This window comes from Hippocampus comes, unplaced genomic scaffold, assembly GCF_001891065.2.
Source record: "Hippocampus comes isolate QL1 unplaced genomic scaffold, H_comes_QL1_v1.1 scaffold136, whole genome shotgun sequence".
Classification (NCBI taxonomy): domain Eukaryota; kingdom Metazoa; phylum Chordata; class Actinopteri; order Syngnathiformes; family Syngnathidae; genus Hippocampus; species Hippocampus comes.
Genome location: NW_017805840.1, coordinates 1,134,606 through 1,154,765, shown reverse-complemented (window position 1 = coordinate 1,154,765; position 20,160 = coordinate 1,134,606). Strand labels below are relative to the sequence as shown.

General features: G+C 42.4%; 1 protein-coding gene across 4 annotated transcripts in view; it reads right to left on the bottom strand.

The window, feature by feature from the left end:
* slc8a1b (solute carrier family 8 member 1b) overlaps positions 1-20,160 on the bottom strand; it is a 94,550-nt gene that overhangs the window by 19,378 nt on the left and 55,012 nt on the right. For 2 of the 4 annotated variants that reach the window (XM_019888127.1, XM_019888126.1), the window contains one exon: positions 2,020-2,126. In XM_019888127.1, coding sequence (XP_019743686.1) covers positions 2,020-2,126 — 107 coding nt within the window. Of the gene's footprint in view, positions 1-1,722; positions 1,836-2,019; positions 2,127-20,160 lie in introns of all 4 variants that reach the window. The other 2 variants (XM_019888125.1, XM_019888124.1) reach the window with 1 other exon arrangement.

Genomic DNA, 20,160 nt, shown 5'->3' with positions numbered 1-20,160 from the left:
ATATCTTATGATTCAGTTACACTACACTGCACATAGGCCGCTCTCTAGTTGGCGGCAGTCTGCAAAGTACATGATCGGTTTTTGTGGTCAGCAATGAAAGGCATTGATCGACATATGCTGATCACACTTTTCCTCGGATAATCGGGGCGATCACGATCGGCGGCCGATCGCTCGTAGCATCACTACTACTTACTGATGTCGTCACCATCTACTTACTGGTGTTGCAATGTCCGCTCTCTGATTCCGTAACTGTCTACTTGCTGGTGCTGTCATTGTTTACCAACTGATTTCAATGTCTGGCCTTTGGCGCCATAATTGTCGACTGATTGTTGTCGTCACGGTCTACACCTTGATATCAGTCTTCATACTTACGTCGTCGCTGTCCACTAACTGGTATCATTAGTCTACTTACTGATGTTTTACTTTATACGTAAAGCTGACGCAAGTGCGGGGTTAAACATTTTTAAACGGTTACGGTGTTATATAAAGGTTAGTTTTAATATAAGAAATTTGTGCAGGTTTTTCACGTGGGTTTTGGACTTTGTGTTATCTTAAGATTTGATGTTTTTATTATTTTCCGATCATTCCTCATTGGAGTGAACCACAGCCTTTATTTGCATGTCTGTGTGCGTTTGCGCCCTCCCTTCAATGCACATTCCACCTGTGAACGCTTTACAAATGTCGCAGTGAGAAAGCTCGGACATTTTAACCCACAGCAGCAGATTTCACAGAGCCCCGAACGCTGCTGAGCAGCAGGATGGGGTGGAAAAAGAAGAAAAAAAGGAAGCCCGGAGGAGGCGGCGGAGGAAGATGAGAGGACAGGTGTGATTCCCACTCAAGCTAATTTCTGAAGGGAAGCAAAAGAGGAAAAGTAGAAAAATGTAAACGTAAAAACGAGAAGCAGGAGAAGTGCTTCACCTCAATCAAAAGGCCTGTCAAAATGGATGCCACACGGCGGAATGACTTTTTGCCCAGCCAATCAGCAAAGAAAGGTCACGGTAATCATGGAAACGTTGCCATGATTATTAAGACAGTTACACTTAAAACATGAAAAGGTTACATGATTTCAAAAGTCATGTGATGTATTAAAATTAGCTTTTGAGTTCGACATAAAAATTGCTAAAAAAAAAAAAAAAGGCAAATTTAAATTGGAAAATAAGTCATGGAATTGATCAAATATAAAACTGTTCAAGATAATGTGACTATATATTATTTATTCATTTATTTTTGCTCTATTGAAATTCCATGTGATTCATGGGGCAAATTTTAGGAAAGGCAATTTTCAGGCTGGAGCTTCAGCCTAGCCCTTTTTTTCGGTTATTACTTGATGCTTAAAATGGTTTTTGCATGTTATTTTCTATACTATATATACAACCGAAAAATACACTTCTCATTTATTCATTCATAACATCTGAATCTGAATTAAATAAACAAAAAAAAAAAATGGTACAACTCTTGAGCTGCCCGACTCGGGAATGGCTGTTATTTTATTTATTTTTTCCTTCAGGTTGCCGGATATTGAATTGTCTTAATTTTACTGTGAGCATCTATTAAATTGTACAATTTGTGTTTTGAAACGAAATGCTGAAACCTATGAGAGAGGTTTTTCAGTGTCAGGATGTACAATTTGGCGTTGATCCAAATTCAAGTATATAAACAGGGTGGCCATTTGATTGAGGGTCCAATTCTCCTTGCTGTAGAAATTCTGGGTGGGGCTCACACCTGTCCAATCTGTCCCGTTGCCTCTCCTCCACTGGGGGGCTTGGAGTAGAATGTAGAAGGAGGACTGCTTATTGTACTCCTCACGGTCTAAGATCCTAATCGTTATGCTCTTCCTGTATGGGACACCCAGACACACACACACACACATAGAGGGGGGGGGGGTGGTAAATGCATGCATGGTATAAAACCAAACAACATGGCACAAATGAATACACAAAACACACACACACGCGCGCACACACGATGATGAGATGTGGTGCACAAGGCGGCGATTCGCTCAATGAGGCTCCCGCCGACCTTTGGGGTCGTCGCTCTCCACCAGGCGAGGTTCTCCGATCTCTACGTAGAAGGTTTTGTTCTTCTCATACTCCTCGTCGTCAATTATTTTCACGTTGATGGTTTTACTGAAGAGGAGGGAAAGGCGGAAGAGAAGGGAGGGGGGAAAAAAAAAGAGAAGCAAAGAGAAAAGTGAGGAAAAAAGGCTGAGAGATTGAGAGGAAAAGAAGTTTTGGATTTCCTACCATGCAGAGCAAAATTATTTGGCAAAAGTATGTTTAAGGTCTAAAAAAAAAAAAAAAAAAATCACGTTTTTGATGGTGTTCTGATACTAAAATAAGACGCCAACTTCTGCAAAATTGTTAATCCAAGTCCAATTTTATATTGAGTAGTGGCATAATCCATGACGACTAGCCCAGAATATTTGAAAATGTCAGTCCCTCTACGCCTGCTTCAAACCCGCCACTTGAAATGTTGCTGTCGTATCCAAGCACAAAAGTTTCACGAAGCATTAGCCGAAGAGACCAACAAAAAAAAAAAAATCTGCCATTTTGATTATTTTCAAGGCTTTTTCAAAGTCAAATTTCTATTGGAATATTGAGAGAATTCAGCAAGCCCCCTAAAGCTAGTTAGATTTAGCGAACGTGAAACTTGGCCGACATGCCGATCAGGAATCGACGGACGAAAAAAAGTCAAGAACCCATTCCCAAAAAAAGACCCCCCCCAAAAAATTTCCTTTGCCTTAAAAGTGGCCAACATTTTCTGGGCTCCTTCAAAGATGAATTTCAGTTTTTCTTCATTTTGATAACACCACCCGCAAAGATAGTTTTGTTAGACTTGGTAACATGAAATTTGATAGACGTCTATCGCGAGTACATGTACAAAAAAAAAAAAATCTCCGAAAAGACACAGGCAATCTGCTATTTTGCTTTGAATCAGTCATTCTAAAATCCTTTTTTTCCAGGTGCCCTTCAAAGTTTTCTTTTAGTTTTTTTTCTTCCTGATTGCTACTCATTTTGAACCAATTAATAGCAAAGGGATCGGTCATATCATCTTGCATAACATTTTTATTTTCCGTTTTGCCTGGGGCAGAGCTTGGCAGCGAAGCGTAATGACGCACAATGAATACACCATACAGACCTCGGATGCTACTTTGGTATGAACTAAACTTGGATTCAACTTTGCCCAAGTACATGTGGGGAAATCACCACATTCCACTCGCAATTCAGCCAAAAATATTCCGAGCCGTATTCTGTGAGTGTTAATATCCCTTTAAGAATGTTATCCAAAAGAGAGCGGGACGAATTTGTTTTTGCAAGGTCACGATTCAGCCTCAGGTGGACCTTAAGGAGATTAAAACAGGGAGCGCAGGGCCACCAAACCGCTCGGAACGATCATGTTCCTCAAGGCCGTTTTGCTTTTGCCAACAAAATAACACTCCACCGATTTATAAAAGGATTTGCTTGGCTTTGGTTGGTTGGTTTGGTGGCGGCACAGTTTGGACCAAAGACTTCAAGTTCGTATGAAAAATAGTCTGAAGAGACGATAGTAGAAGAGAGAAGAAGAAATGTGCAAAAAATTTCCCTTGGAATGCTGATCGGATTTCCCGATTGTTTTCATGCCCAAATAACGAACAAAACACTTCATCGGGTCACTGTGCAACAAAAACAACGCCGGGGTCGATAGACCCCGTCAATCGGGTACTTTTTTAATGACGCACAATGAATACACCATACAGACCTCGGATGCTACTTTGGTATGAACTAAACTTGGATTCAACTTTGCCCAAGTACATGTGGGGAAATCACCACATTCCACTCGCAATTCAGCAAAAATTTTCCGGAGCCGTATTCTGTGAGTGTTAATATCCCTTTAAGAATGTTATCCAAAAGAGAGCGGGACGAATTTGTTTTTGCAAGGTCACGATTCAGCCTCAGGTGGACCTTAAGGAGATTAAAACAGGGAGCGCAGGGCCACCAAACCGCTCGGAACGATCATGTTCCTCAAGGCCGTTTTGCTTTTGCCAACAAAATAACACTCCACCGATTTATAAAAGGATTTGCTTGGCTTTGGTTGGTTGGTTTGGTGGCGGCACAGTTTGGACCAAAGACTTCAAGTTCGTATGAAAAATAGTCTGAAGAGACGATAGTAGAAGAGAGAAGAAGAAATGTGCAAAAAATTTCCCTTGGAATGCTGATCGGATTTCCCGATTGTTTTCATGCCCAAATAACGAACAAAACACTTCATGAGGTCACTGTGCAACAAAAACAACGCCGGGGTCGATAGACCCCGTCAATCGGGTACTTTTTGGCAAGCTGCATGTGTGCTTGTTTATCTGCGTTCCCCGCCATCTGGACCAAAAAACAAAAACAAAAAAAAACTCAGATCCAAATCCACGACAAGGACAGTTGAAAGAACGCTACTAATCTCGCCTTTCGGGCATCACAAAATAAAACCACACACACAGGCGCACACAACGCCATTAGTGGAAACCATTAAATAACCCTTCTGGTCACAACAAATGACGATGTTTCTTATCGGCGTACGTTGAACGATATGCACGGATAAGAATACGCCTCAAAGCGGCGCGTTGTAGATTTGTAGACACCATAGTGAGACTAAAACATACAACAAAAGAGTGCATTAAGACAAGAAGTTTCGTTCACGTTGCGATTGGAAGCCACTTGAAAGGACATGTAGCAGAACCTCTCGTTATCTCACGACGCAGGTTGAAATATCGGCCCGCTGGAGCCAAACCAAGCAGAGTTTAATCCTGCTAATTACCAACGCACACAAACACAAAGCGGAGTGGATTAACCTGTTTTCATGCCCAAATAACGAACAAAACACTTCATGAGGTCACTGTGCAACAAAAACAACACCGGGGTCGATAGACCCCGTCAATCCAGTACTTTTCGGCAAGCTGCATGTGTGCTTGTTTATCTGCGTTCCCCGCCATCTGGACCAAAAAACAAAAACAAAAAAACTCAGATCCAAATCCACGACAAGGACAGTTGAAAGAACGCTACTAATCTCGCCTTTCGGGCATCACAAAATAAAACCACACACACAGGCGCACACAACGCCATTAGTGGAAACCATTAAATAACCCTTCTGGTCACAACAAATGACGATGTTTCTTATCGGCGTACGTTGAACGATATGCACGGATAAGAATACGCCTCAAAGCGGCGCGTTGTAGATTTGTAGACACCATAGTGAGACTAAAACATACAACAAAAGAGTGCATTAAGACAAGAAGTTTCGTTCACGTTGCGATTGGAAGCCACTTGAAAGGACATGTAGCAGAACCTCTCGTTATCTCACGACGCAGGTTGAAATATCGGCCCGCTGGAGCCAAACCAAGCAGAGTTTAATCCTGCTAATTACCAACGCACACAAACACAAAGCGGAGTGGATTAACCTATTCGACGGGGCTCGCGTATAATTGTCCCGCCGGAGCAGATGGAGAACAGTTCTCAACCTTCTGGACCGGAGAAGAAGCCAACGACTAACAGACCGCTGCGCTCAAAGCAGCTGGATGGAGGAGGGAGGGATGACGGTGGAGGGATGACGAACAGGTGAGAGATGAAGGAGAAGGGATGAACAGTAGAAATGGGGAGGGAGGGTCAATGAAGGCGGATGGAGGGACCATCGAAGCAAACTTGGGTCATATTGACCCAAGAAATGGCTCAGTCCATTTTCTGATCAAAATTGTTTTTTTTTTTTTTTTTTGCTTGTTTGTTTTTTTTTAACCCAGCTATTTTAATGGTTAATTAGCAGGCTGTCCTTTTATGAAGAATACGCCTCAAAGCGGCGCGTTGTAGATTTGTCGACACCATAGTGAGACTAAAACATACAAAAGAGTGCATTAAGACAAGACGTGTCGTTCACGTTGCGCTTTAAAGCCACTCGAACGGACGTGTAGCAGAACCTCTCGTTATCTCACGACGCAGAGGTTGAACTATCGGCCGGCTGGAGCCAAACCAAGCAGAGTTTAATCCTGCTAATTACCAACGCACACAAACACAAAGCGGAGTGGATTAACCTATTCGACGGGGCTCGCGTATAATTGTCCCGCCGGAGCAGATGGAGAATTTGCCCCAAGAAATGGCTCAGTCCATTTTCTGATCAAAATTGTTTTTTTTTTTTTTTTTTTGCTTGTTTGTTTTTTTTTAACCCAGCTATTTTAATGGTTAATTAGCAGGCTGTCCTTTTATGACCGATAATTGGGTCATTTTTGAACCAATAACTTTTAGGGTGTATAAAGTGGTAATAACACATTTTTTGGAAGGTATGGACATTTTGTGGAGCTTTAGAGGAGACAGAGGATGGATAGGGGACATTCTGTGACGTGTAAAGGAGATGTAGAGGGGCAATGGAGATCATTTAGTGAAGGTAATGGGGGAGGCATGTCAGGGTGCACTTAATGAGGCCTAATCAAACTATTATGCAAATGTATTAATTAATTTACCCCCCCCCCCCGAGTGGCTCTTAATGTTGAATCATTCAGGTCAAACACAGCAACGCTCACTCATAGTTAGAAGGGATGAACGGTAGAAATGGGGAGGGAGGGTCAATGAAGGCGGATGGAGGGACCATCGTAGCAAACTTGGGTCATATTGACCCAAGAAATGGCTCAGTCCATTTTCTGATCAAAATTGTTTTTTTTTTTGCTTGTTTGTTTTTTTTAACCCAGCTATTTTAATGGTTAATAAGCAGTCTGTCCTTTTATCACCGATAATTGGGTCATTTTTGAACCAATAACTTTTAGGGTGTATAAAGTGGTAATAACACATTTTTTGGAAGGTATGGAGGTGTAATAAAGGACATTTTGTGAAGCTTTAGAGGAGACACAGGATGGATAGGGGACATTCTGTGACGTGTAAAGGAGATGTAGAGGGGCAATGGAGATCATTTAGTGAAGGTAATGGGGGAGGCATGTCAGGGTGCACTTAATGAGGCCTAATCAAACTATTATGCAAATGTATTAATTAATTCCCCCCCCCCCAGTGGCTCTTAATGTTGAATCATTCAGGTCAAACACAGCAACGCTCACTCATAGTTATCGATACAACCACCTCATCTGACTAAAACAAAACAAAAAGTGGTCATCTATGCCTGTGTGACTCCGGTCCATTAGATGGCAGTAATGAGCATGACAAAGCCCCATCCGCTGGCTTTGGTGGGTCACTACCGCACTTGCCCTCAATAAGAATCAGAATCAGAATCGGAACCGAATGAAAGCGTGTGAAAGTGGAGTTGGAAATGTCGTCGTGCTAACCGAGTCTCTTGTCTGGCGCGAGTGGAGCTAACACGTGGCGGGATCGAGTGAGGTCATGTGGAAAACGGTCAAATCGGGTCGTCGGCCATATTAGTTACACAGCAGGAAATCGATGAGGGGGTGGCGGTCTCTGTTTTTTTTTCCTCCCCCGAATTCGGGAATGGTGACTTGTCTGTTGAAGCTGGCAGACATCGTACACGTGCAAACAGTGCACCCGCAAACACACACACACACACACACACACACACACACACACACACACACACACACACACACACACATTCCCAGACGGCACACACTCACACGTTCATTCATCATCAGAATAAACGCATGCACGTGACCCACACGGGGGCTTGTGTGACGCATTGTCATGGCGACGGGATATTTGGTCCACCAACAGGGCCAGGGAAGATTGTTTCCAGACCGATGTGTGTGCATGTGTGTGACTCTTGACATCCGCACACACACTCACGCTAACTTGCGATGCTGTGCGTGTCTAATATTTGACAGTAGCCTACATTGTTTGCAGTAAGCTGTGTCGAAACGCCTGTGTCCAATCAAGTGATGAGATATACAGCGAGGGCAGCGTAAACAAGTGACTCGATGATGCCGTGCGCGTACGAAAAGCCGTTGAAGCGTTTATTCAATATCCTTGACGTCCATGTACAAGAATGCTCTTTGTCCTCACTAGGAAGTCATTTCAACGCACGAAGTAGAATGTCTGCCTTGCTCGTATGTTTTTTTATTTTCATCACTAGTACCACTTTTGGTCAACTAGCACGCAATGAAACCTAACTGAAAGCTTGCTAATAAAAGTGACTAGTTACACGACTAGTCCTAGCTAGTAGGATAGTGCCATCCACTAGTAGCCTACTTGCAGCATCAAAATGCCCACAAGTTACTACTATGACAGTCATTCTAGTGTTACCACTTGAGACTTTGTGAAATTGTGTTAACGTCTCACATTTCACGAGCGGTACATAGTTGACTAGTCGTCTTTGCACAGACGTCAACTAGTGCACAGATTTGCCTCAGTAGTTACATATTGATGTACTGCTAGAATACCAAAGTTGTCCGACTAGTATGCAGCAATGTCTGACAGTAGTGGAAACATTTTTTACGAGTAACTTTAGCTTCACTAGTAGTGAACCATTCTGCCTCACTAGTAACTCGCAGTTGACCGACTAGTATGCCAAAGCGGGCCTACTAGTGAAGATAAAGTAAGCAATTTAATGTCAGTAGTCTCTTACTGGCAAGGTTTTTTTTTTGCTATTACGTTCAACTATGGCACAGGTGTCAAACTCAAGGCCCGGGGGCCAAATCCGGCCCGCTTGGTCATTTTATGTGGCCCACGAAAGCAAATCATGCGTGTTAACTTGCTAAAATCTCGACCGAAATGTCAAATTGTCACGTGTAATAAATAACGTTGATATTTTGCAATCATTTTGTTACCCAGTTTACACTCACTTGAACAATTATTGAACAAACTATTATAATTGACTTGACTGATTTCAAAACTAGTAATCTATTTATTTGTTGTGAACAAGTAATAATTTTGTTGTTTCACTGTCATAACGGCCCTCTGGGGCAAGGCTCCAAATTGGCCTGCGACTAAAATGAGTTTGACACCCCTCAACTACGGGATGACATTTCTGCACGCCAGTAGTGCGATAGTAGTAAGGTCCAGGAGGCTCCTAGTGTGTGACACATCTGCCATTTGGGCCTCATAGTGTGCAGATTAATTGATTACTAGTTCGTCAAAAGTGGCACTGGTGGGAAAGAAAAGTTTCTTGTAAGAAACAGTTCAGTTCCAATTATTTCCTCTTGGGGAAAAAGAATGGACTGGAGAGGTCCAACCTTAATTTAATTCCCGGCGGGTGATCCTCACTTCTCCACACAACAGTTGATCCTTACGGATTGAAGACAGCGGTGCCTTCATTCTTGCATGGTAGCACACACATACACACACACACACACACACACATAGAGTTTGGGGGGAATTTGGGTTTGGAAAGGTGCACACAACCGAGACCACCGTGTGTTTGCATCCCTGACAAATGGCCTCCATCTGCCTCCTCGAAAGCAGCTGAGACGTATCACTTCTCCTCCCTCGCGTCTCGTTTTTCACACATTCGCACCTTTTGGGTATTTATAGCGGTAGACGTCTTGTCATTGTATGGCTAAAAAGTGTGGAGGGGGGTGGGAAAGAAAAATAATTTGGATTAATTGCACTGTAAGTGTATTAGTGGCGCTAAATGTGTACAATGTGTTTGTTGTGTAGGAATTGCATTAAAAATTGATTCTTTTACAGTGTCTGTAATCATACTCCTGGATGTGCACTGATGTACAGTACGGATATCATAGCAATATTAATTGTATGCACGGGGCATATATGGCTCGTATGTAAATTAACCACATTAAGTATGCATTAATTGCATTTTAAGTGTATTAAGTACGCCGGATGTTCATGACTTGTATGAAGAATAACAGCATTAAATATGTATTAACTGCATTGGAAAAACATTAAAAGCATCGTAAGGGTCCCAAAAAATATATATTGCGTTATTATTTAATGTACACGAACCGAATGAATTATGTATGAATTACCTTGTATGTGGATGAGTTGTATTCTTTTTACATATGTTAGTTTTAAAATGGCCTTATTATTTTATCGTTTATATCTTATTATGAGTATGCTCACTCTCTCTCTCTCTCTGTGCTGCTGATGAAATTGGTAGTAATGAATGTAAACAGGTTCCCTGGCACAAAGTCATGCAGGAAGTTGTAAAGCATAATATGATGATGATGATGATGATTTTTATTTTTATTATCGTTACAAAGTTGGGTCACGCAAATGCCGCCCCTCTATAACATATTTGGATCGGAAAAAGAGAGTTTGGGAAAACTAGGTCTTATTTTAAGTTCGTGCGTCGTGTGTGTGTGCGTGTGTGTGTGTGTGTGTTAGGGCGGAAAACAGTGGACAATCGCATTCACTGACAGCAGTGACAAAACGCAGTTTGCTTCCATATATTATTTGTCAAGAACTTAAAACTGTGCATTTGGAAAAAGGCCCCATATGTGAGTGCGCGCGCGCGTGTGTGTGTGTGTGTGTGTGTGTGTGTGTGTGTGTGTGTGTGTGTGTGTAGCCTGTCAGGCTGCAGGCCGCTTTGTTCGCGTAGAACAGATTTGTCGTGGGTGGACTTGTGAACAAAACGAGTGTACTGTAGTGAACATGCAGGTTGTATGCTTGATTGGTTGTGTCAACTTTCACGTGATATTTTGAAAGTTTGATATATATGTATATGTATTTATTTTTTTGATAGTTTGGGCCGCTTGACAAAAATGCAACACAAGCGTGCAAATACCGTACATACACACGTGGCAGGGACTGTAACTTCTTGTTACAACTCAGGCTCAACTCCCTGACAAACAAATATGTCATCAACAATGAGACGGGGCTTTTTCAGCGAATTCGTTCCGCAGAAATCGCGCGAATAGGTGAATCTACGAAGAGCAAACCGTCAAAGGTGGACGCACACCGTACACACGATCATAGCTAACCACAACAACATCCTGTCAGCGGGCAGGCTAACGAGCTCGCGCGCACACTTCCACACAAACACACACGCGCGCGCGCGAACACAATGTGGTCTTTATCAAGGCTAATAAGGAGCATTTGAGCTCACCCAAACATCCACACCTGGGACTCCAGTTGAATTTCCAAATTAATTAAGGCGCACACTTGCTAGCTTAGCCCTTGATGCGCTGCCGTGTTTGTCTCTTGTGTCCGCAGCTGTACGGCGGAGCTCATTTAAACATGGCAGCTGCACAACTTCACACATGAGTTCATTTACACTTTTTTTTTTTAAGACACGGTGTTGCGGGAATCTTTTGTTGTTTACTGTTACGAAACTCCAAGAGATGTCTTTTTCTTGTAAGAAAGAGCAAAGATATTTTCAAGGCTGGGGCCCCCCAAGGTCTAATTTCTGATTCAAATCAATCTGCCCTAGTTTGTTTAGGAAAAAAAGCAAACAACGATGAAATAATTCTACATAAGTTTTGTTTTGTTCGTAACTCGAGGTAACCGCTGCAGCTTGCCCTCTCCCCCCTCAACAATTCTGTCCAATTTTAGGCAATTTCCACTTCGGAGGTCCCTCAAGATATCTAAAAGCCTGCTAGCACAATGGCTTCAATTTTGCGTGTTGTTGTTGTTTTCCCCAGCTCACACTCGCATTGTGAGGCCTGGCGGTCCTGTAAAAATCACATTTTCAGGACTGCTGGTCTTTATTGGATGGCAAAATGACAAACGGTTGATGAAGCCACAAACAGATGCTCTTCATTTTGTACTGATGTCTGTGTGTGTGTGTCTGTGTGTGTCTCAAACTCCCTCTTTATGTTATTTCGACTATTTTGTTCAGTTCATTTACACAGGGAGTTTCCCCAGGACGGCCTCTCTATCTTTGTCCCGATATGAAGTATGGCTTGCTAACCAAATAAGGACCTTTGGAACATCCAGGGGACTCCCTAAGAAATGCACACACACGCACACACACACACACACACACAAAAGTGAGTTTACCTTATAAGGACATCACTTCGAAGATAGACAGTTTCCCCGGCAAGTTTGTGGAAGTTATCATCATGTTATATGGCACATATGCGCACACACACACACACACACACGCAAGCACACGCACAAACATCGGAAATGTCAGTGGTATGGTTATAAATCTTGATTGGAAACACGTGTGTGTGTGTGTGTGTGCGCATATGTGCCATATAACATGATGATAACTTCCACAAACTTGCCGGGGAAACTGTCTATCTTCGAAGTGATGTCCATATAAGGTAAACTCACTTTTGTGTGTGTGTGTGTGTGTGTGTGTGATGTTGTCAAGAGTGTCTTGTCCAGATGTCGAGCACCTCTGGTTGCTCACCAACGTGTTGAGGTGACATCTGTTTGCTGCATAATGAAGTCACACAGGAAACATTTAATTGGACCACATTTTAAGAGCAGTAAACGTTGGGCAAGTGTAAAAAGTTTAGAACTAGTCGATTATTCTATTTTATTGACTTTGTTTTGTCCGGATAATTTCATTTGGTTTTTTTATGTTCCTTGCTGCCTGCAAGCTACAAACTTGTTTTGCTTTGGAACATTTACATTTAACAACTCAGGATGTGTAAAGAGGAAGCTAGTAATGTCCGAACTTGTAATATTGATGACGTAAAAATATAGTCGTGCTTTGACTGACGTGAATTCTTTCAGTGAACGCATTTTCCACTCAAAACATTCATATTTCAAATCATCTTTGCGCACTGAAGTGAATGGAAATGCCATTGTGCCATTCCACCTCCTCCAAAAAAAAAAAAAAAATACCAATATATATATATATTTTTAAGTAAATTAGCACTCTAAACTATTGTACTTTGTAAAAACATAGAGTTATAACATAATAAAAGACAATGTGAAGAATTAAACAGCTTGTACATGATATGAATTGATGCTTCGATTAATTGTGAAGCTCTTTCCTGTGTGCGTGCCTTGGCAGTACAATATATCTACCTATATAAACAGCTGTTGGGTAAACTGCAGCAATATGGGTTGTTTATCGCAGAGGATAAAGAATATATACCCGTGAGTATTGTTATATTGTATGTCCACATGAGTTGCTTCACCCACGTGTGTTCAAACATCTGTTGTTTTATGAAATACCGATGGTGTTTTGCATTGTGTGTTAGCAATGAGCTAACAAACTTTTGTTCAGAAACGTTTGCGTACTGTGGTTGCATCACAATAAAAAGTATTGAATCCTTTCGAAGGAGCTCGGCGAGCTCAAGTGGTACTTTGAGACTATTTGTTCAGACTTTTCCCATTACAGGAGACGCTATTCTTAATTTAATTAATCCAGTCAAGGGCGATGAGAGCAGTGCATACACAAACACTTCCCATGTGCGCGCTTTAATTGCAATTAGGCCAGCGAACATGCTGTAGGTGAACGGAGGAGGAGAGTAATGACAGATGGCCAGGCTGTGGAACAACGTCATGTTTGAATGTTTTCATACAGGCTAACCGCTAATGAGCACACACCAAAACAACAAGAGGCCACGTGCTCGCGTGTCTCTGTGCGGATCTCACCAAACTGATGTCAAAAGTCCAGGCGCATGTATTCTGGATCCCCAGCACAATTGCCTCAGGCTACTCACTTTTTTTTTTTTTTTGAGCAATCGACATGTCTAACTGTCAAGACGGAACCCACGTAAAAGTCTAAAGGACCGTTGTCCAAAATTGAGAAGTAAATAAGCCAGTTTGGTTTGAAGCAGATATTTAGGATATTATAATTCCAGCGCTCACCACAAAACAGAATTTATATCACAAATTATGGAGTGAAAATACAATATACACAGATTCTGTAGGGCGTTCACTGCCGTGGACGATTATCTTCGTCAAATGGAATCCAACCATGTACCGCCACCGATGAATATATGCCAAATTGTTTTTAAACGGGCAAGCCCGGCATGTCTGTGAAATTCTGGTTTTTAGATCCTAGTAGATGGCGGCGTTGCATCACTTTGGAGGTGAGGTCAGCACAGCTTTTGAGTAGAAGATAAAGACTAGGGGATGAATCTTGGCTTGTGTCTTTGATTATGAGAGAAATGCAGACGTGTTGGAAGTTGGAAAGGTTTAGGTGACTCACACTCAAACAGTCTGTATATTTGTCTGGCATGAACTGAGTAAATAGTAGAAAATGTGTGTTGCGATTTTAAGGAAAAAAATTAGGCAGTTCCAAATCCACTGATGTTCAACACTTTCTTCGTCTTGTTTTAGAGTTTGAGGTCTCACCAAAGCGACCACTTGAAAGAGTGAAAGATTGAAACTTTTGGCAATCAATGCACGCTAATGTGGACGTGAAACATGGAAAAAAATAATCAATGAATTCTTATCTGAGGCAGACGTGGGCGAGATGTCGGCGGGATGCAACAGCAGCTACAGGGAGCAAATTAGCCTCCTTTGACGCAATTGCTCCGGAAGAGCCACATCAAGAGCTGTCGAGATGACATCAATGTCAAGTGGAACTTCTATCTATCGACCGGGACATCGTGTACACGACCTCGCTTCGTCACCGACAGAGAAAAGTGCCTTCCTGAAACTTTTCACAAAAAGTCGGACGCATCTGCCTGTCCAAAAAAAAAAAAAAAAAAAGGTTGCTAAGATGAGCAATTTAAATGCAGGTGCAATTTAGCACTCGGTCAAACTTAAATTATTGGACTGTAAAAGAGGCAAGACTGAGCACAAGCTGATCCTTATTATTTTTTTCCACCAAGTGTTTTTTTTTCTGGCTAAGGAGAGCCAAACAAATAGCGATAACCCTCCTTCATACACATGCATTGAAAAAAAAAAAAAACGCTCTGGCTGTGGTTTCCCCGGAGACGAAATCGAGTTCTGCCGCCCGAGGCGACAGATGGAGCTTGCGGTTTGCGCGCCGCGAACCGCACGCGGTTCACAATTCACATCCAGGAATGGAATGCAATCGAACAAAATCAAATTGAAGAGAAGAGAGAGCATTTTCCAGAAGCTACCCGAAAACAACGTTGACATGAAGATGTCGCGACAGGACCAAAGATCCAAATTGGTCCAAGCACATTTTCATGACTTGACTTCATTCTATCCATACGGCATTTGCAGCCAGAGGTGAAAAAAAGTGTACAGAAATATTCTACTCAAGTAAAACTACCATTTTAACTACATTGTGGAGTAATGGGAAGAGGAAACGTGAACTAAAATTCTACACCGTCAGCAGCGTGACAAGCTCCAAATTAATAACATAGTTTCAATTTCACAAAAAATAGTCATCAATTCTGATATTGCTAGAAAAAAAAAATGAAAAAGAGTTGAAATGTTGAAGTCATACATGGATGTATCCCCCCAAAAATTGCAATATGAGACCATTTTTTCTGTCTCATGAGAAAAAAAATTTACAATGTTGCAGGAATAAAGTCATACTTTTTGAGGAAAAAGTCTGAATATTTTGTTCCAAGAAAAAGTTCAAAATCATTCAAGAAAAAAGGAAAAAAGGGGGCATTTCCTGAAAAAGCAGGATTAAAAAAAAAAAAAAATCTGAAAAGTCTTCCAAGATAAATTGTAATTTTATGTTAATTTTATTTTCTTTTTTTCTTTTCATGTTAGGAGAGCAAAATCACTTTTTCCAAATCGTTTTTGGGGGGAGAAAAAGATACTGATCATTCAAAAAGAAAGTTGGATTTTTTTTTTATCTGAAAATAAAATCCCAGTCTATCAAGAAGGGGAAAAGGAATATTTTTTGCCCCCCCCTCCTCCAAAAGTGGTACTGTATTCTGATGACATTCCCAGAGAAAGTCCGATTTTGCAATTATGATTTATCAAGAAAAAGAGAAATAGTATTTGAAAAATAAAGACGTATTTATACTTGACAAGAGTCAGGTTGGAATGTTTTGGAAAGAAGAAACTGCATTTTAGGTGAAAAAAGTTGCAATGTAAGGGGGAAAAAAATGGCAAATTTTTGCTTTTAAAAAAGTTGCAATTTTAGTGGAACAAAATGGTCATTTCCTGAAAACTACGTCAATCAAAAACCAAAACAGTTTGAAGTTTAGGAAACCTCAATCCACAATGCAGTCAATGGAAATGAGTCAACAAGCTATGGGGGGTGCACCCTTGAACTGGAGTTTAAAATCACGCTCACGTTTGGAGATGCCAGCAGAGATTGTCGAGGTTAAGATGAGGTGAATTTGTTCTCGAGTCAGATTTATGCTCTCGGACTCCGCGGGGCAAACTTTGTCTTCAAGGTTCAGCGAGGTCGGCGATGAGACATTGATTGACTTGCTTCACCTGTCCCTGTTCCTGCGCGCTTCCACTCACTCATGCGTGCTCGGCACATCACGCTCGACAAAAGACGAATGAAAAAACCAATTGCGTTGGAGCCGGGCGACGGGGCCGCGCTTTCCCTCGGCTGCCGGGGGGGGGATAATAGATGAGCTTCTCTATTGATCAGAAATAGTCTTTTCTCCTTTTATTGATCACTTGGTGGCGGGTGGAGTCCGCGCTCCATCAAGTGCGCCGTCGTCAATAAAAGGCTGACAAGGGAGGGGGGGGGGGTTTAGCTGACTTTCATTGCCAGTCAGGAGTCCTTGTGCAGTCACATTACCGCAGTGTGCAGGAAAACCCGACCCAACCCAACAGGAACGGGTGGATTTTCCTCCCGACACACAAAGAGCTGAGGCATCATTTTTTTGGGGGAGGGATTAAACAAATCATGTTCCTGTCGGATCAACTTCATCTTTCAAACAAAGCTCGAAATCAACATTTTGTAGCGGAGCAGGTTTTGCAAATCAATGACTTCATTTGAGGAGCAACGTTCTAATTTTGTGGAGCAAGCATATTTCTTGCAGGTTAATCCCACGGTGCTGAAATACGACAACCTAACAAATGAACAATTGGTTTTTCTTTCTCAAATTGTCAGTTTTTATTTCTTGAATTCACATTGAGGATAGCATCAAAACTGCACTTTTTGGTCTCTAGAAGCAAAGCCAAATTAAAAAAATATAAGTACTGTTCTGATGTCATTTTGACAACATTTACTGTGGTGACCTCAAAATCAGAATTCAGGACCTTGTAGTGAAAACAAACATAACTTCACTCATTTTACATATATTTAACATTATTTTCCGGTGGGCCAGTGGTTAGCACGTCGACCTCACAGTGCAGAGGTACCGGGTTCGATTCCAGCTCCGGCCTTCCTATGTGGAGTTTGCATGTTTTCCCTGTGCCTACGTGGGTTTTCTCCGGGTATTCCGGTTTCCTCCCACATTCCAAAAACAAGCATAGCAGACTGACTGAACACTCAAAATTGTACCGAGGTGTGAGTGTGAGCTCGCATGGTTATTCGTCTCTGTGTGCCCTGCGATTGGCTGGCAACCGGTTCAGGGTGTCCCTCGCCTACTGCCCGAGGACAGCTGGGATAGGCTCCAGCACCCCCTTGTGAGGGTAAAGACGATCCGGAAATGGATGGATGGATTATCCTCAACCTCATAGGGAAAAAACTCCTGGCTGATGCACACAGTAACGGAAGATAATTAATTTTCGGTTCAGTTCAGCAAGTTATGATTTTCTCGCCAGAACTTTGCTCAAAGCGTTTCTTTCGTGAGGGGCAATGTTGTCAGCCAAGCACCACACTGGAATCGCATACAGTGGGGTAATAGTAAACATCCTCATTACGTGACAGTGACAGACGCCGCTTGTGACAAATCCTCCGCTCCCACCTCCCTGATGTCAACAGACACCTGCCAATCATTCCGGCATGGCTGCAGACGAGGCGGCCCTAATCGGGGCTGCGCCATGCCTTGTACCGGCTGACATATTGACGAAATCGTGCTAAGAAAACACTGCCAGTCAAGCCACTCGGTAAGCGGTCAACACGTGCCAGGACACAAACAACTGGCACGTAAAACATCTGATTCCCTTTGAGGAATTTATTTGTCAGTTTTTGCGAGCGATATCGTGCGCCTCAACGGATGGCAATGGAAAGCATTTTTTGAGAAGTCCAAAACTGGATATTTATTTATTTTTTTTGCGAAATAAACATACTGTAAATTAGTTCTGTAACTGATTTTAATAATGGATTGGTGTGGTCATGACAAATCGATGAATCGAATTAATCCCCATTAGTTCAGAACATGCCATGACTTAAAATTGACAGTGCAGAAAATGCATAAATTTCATGGTGATTGGGTGACTTCTTTGATACGGAACATGTAAAAAAAACAAAAAAAAAATGTTTAGCGTTGTTTTCCAAAGTAAAAGCAAATGTTTTATTTTGATTCAACACAAAGGTAATCGGCTCGCTTTCATGGACGACGACAGAAAATCAGAAAATTTACGATTGAGAGACAGAAGCAGGTGCGGTAGAATGAATAAATACATAAAAATCAAAATGATTCATCGATTACCCAAAATAATAACGATTACTCTGATAATTGATTAGTTGTCGATAAATCGTTGCACCTTTCCTTTATATACAGTATATATGTACAAATATACACAATAACTACATAAATAAATAAATGGAACGATGGATGGATAGATGCCATTCTTTGGAACATCTGACATTTTCCCAGTTATTTCCGCCACTTAAGCCTGTAAGTGAGCTCCCAAACTTTTGCTCCAGTGGCTCGGATGACCTGAGAGAAACTCCCTTCATTTCCAAAAAGAAACTTCTGTTTATTTGTTTTGTCTCTATTTTTACCGACAGACCGCGGGGCAGTGGCAGCTGTCCCAACGCAGCTGGAATCTTCACTTGCGTGCCAAAAGGGGGCATTATAAGGATAGCTTATTGGATGGTTCATAGTATCAAGGTGGGCGAGATGAGTGAAGGAGGGGGAGGTGTGCAGGTGTGTTACATCCACCTTTCTGATTGTGTGCGTGCAAGCGGGTGAGCAATGGTTTCATCTTTGTTTTTGTTTCATTAGCTCCTCCAAAATTATCCTGCCCCATCTGCTCTCAGACCTCAGCTACCCCCCCCCGCCCCCACTTCCCCCCCCCCCCCCCCCCCCCCCCCCCCGCCATGACTTCCACCGCCACCACCAACACGCTACCTCTCATTTCTCACCAGATTCCCTGACACTACCCCCCCGGCTCTCGTGCCTGACACGCAAAGGTGCGCTAAATCGCTGCGAAGTCATCAAAAAAAAAAAAAAAAAAAAAGGAAAGATAAAATACAGAAAAAAAAATCATCTCGGATGTCCGGCCCCGAGCCAAATTAAAGTGCAGCGGCTGACTTGCTGAGTCATGGTTAGCCATAAGTTGCCCTTTTCGTGTGAAATGAATAAAATAAACATTTTTTTTAAAATGTGGCAAAAGATGACAACATCAACATTGTAAAATCTAACATCACACTTGTCTGCAATCTTTTTGAATGCTGTTGCTAACCAAAACATCCATCCATCCATTTTCTGATCCGCTTTATCCTCACAAGTGTCGCGGGGGCATGCTGGAGCCTATTCCAGCCATCTTTGGGCAGTAGGCGGGGGACACCCTGAACCGGTTGCCAGCCAATCGCAGGGCACACAGAGACAAACAACCATTCGCACTGACACTCACACCTAGGGACAATTTAGAGTGTTCAATCAGCCTGCCGTGCATGTTTTTGGAATGTGGGAGGAAACCGGAGTACCCGGAGAAAACCCACGCAGGCAAGGGGAGAACATGTAAACTCCACACAGGAAGATTGGAGCTGGAATCGAAGCTCTGCACTGTCAGGTCGATATGCTAACCACTGTCCCACCGGGCCGCTGTTGAGGAAAATAACCAAAACAGTGGCTGCCGAATTTTAACATGTACAAGATGGATATTTGCATCGAGCCCTCGATCAGGCACCATGTAACACCTTCCGCGGCCTTTTTGTAAGTTTCACTGACTACTTTTTATTGGGTTTTCAAACCCCTGAGGACAGCCTGTGTTTTGTATTTTCCTCATGAATAATGCATGAATTTGAACGACAATGCTCAGGTATAGGCCTACTGCCTGTGCCATCTGACATATGATCCAAATCAGAAATCTTGAGTGCACAATTCTTTAAAGGTATATTTCGCCTGATTTGAGACACGGTCTAACGAACAAACTTAATGAGAAGGCAAATCCATTCGAGACTGACAACAAAATTGAATGAAAAGCAATCGGCGTGCTGATTTCAAACTGAGTTACATGCATAATGATCGGAATTCCGCTGTGCAATAGCGAGAGCAAACAGGCGGTCTCCCAGCAGGGCGGAGAGCTCGGCAAAGGTCTTCCACTGCCAGGACACTGCGGAGGAGGGGGTTGGGGGTGGTGCTGTTCGACGATTAGCATG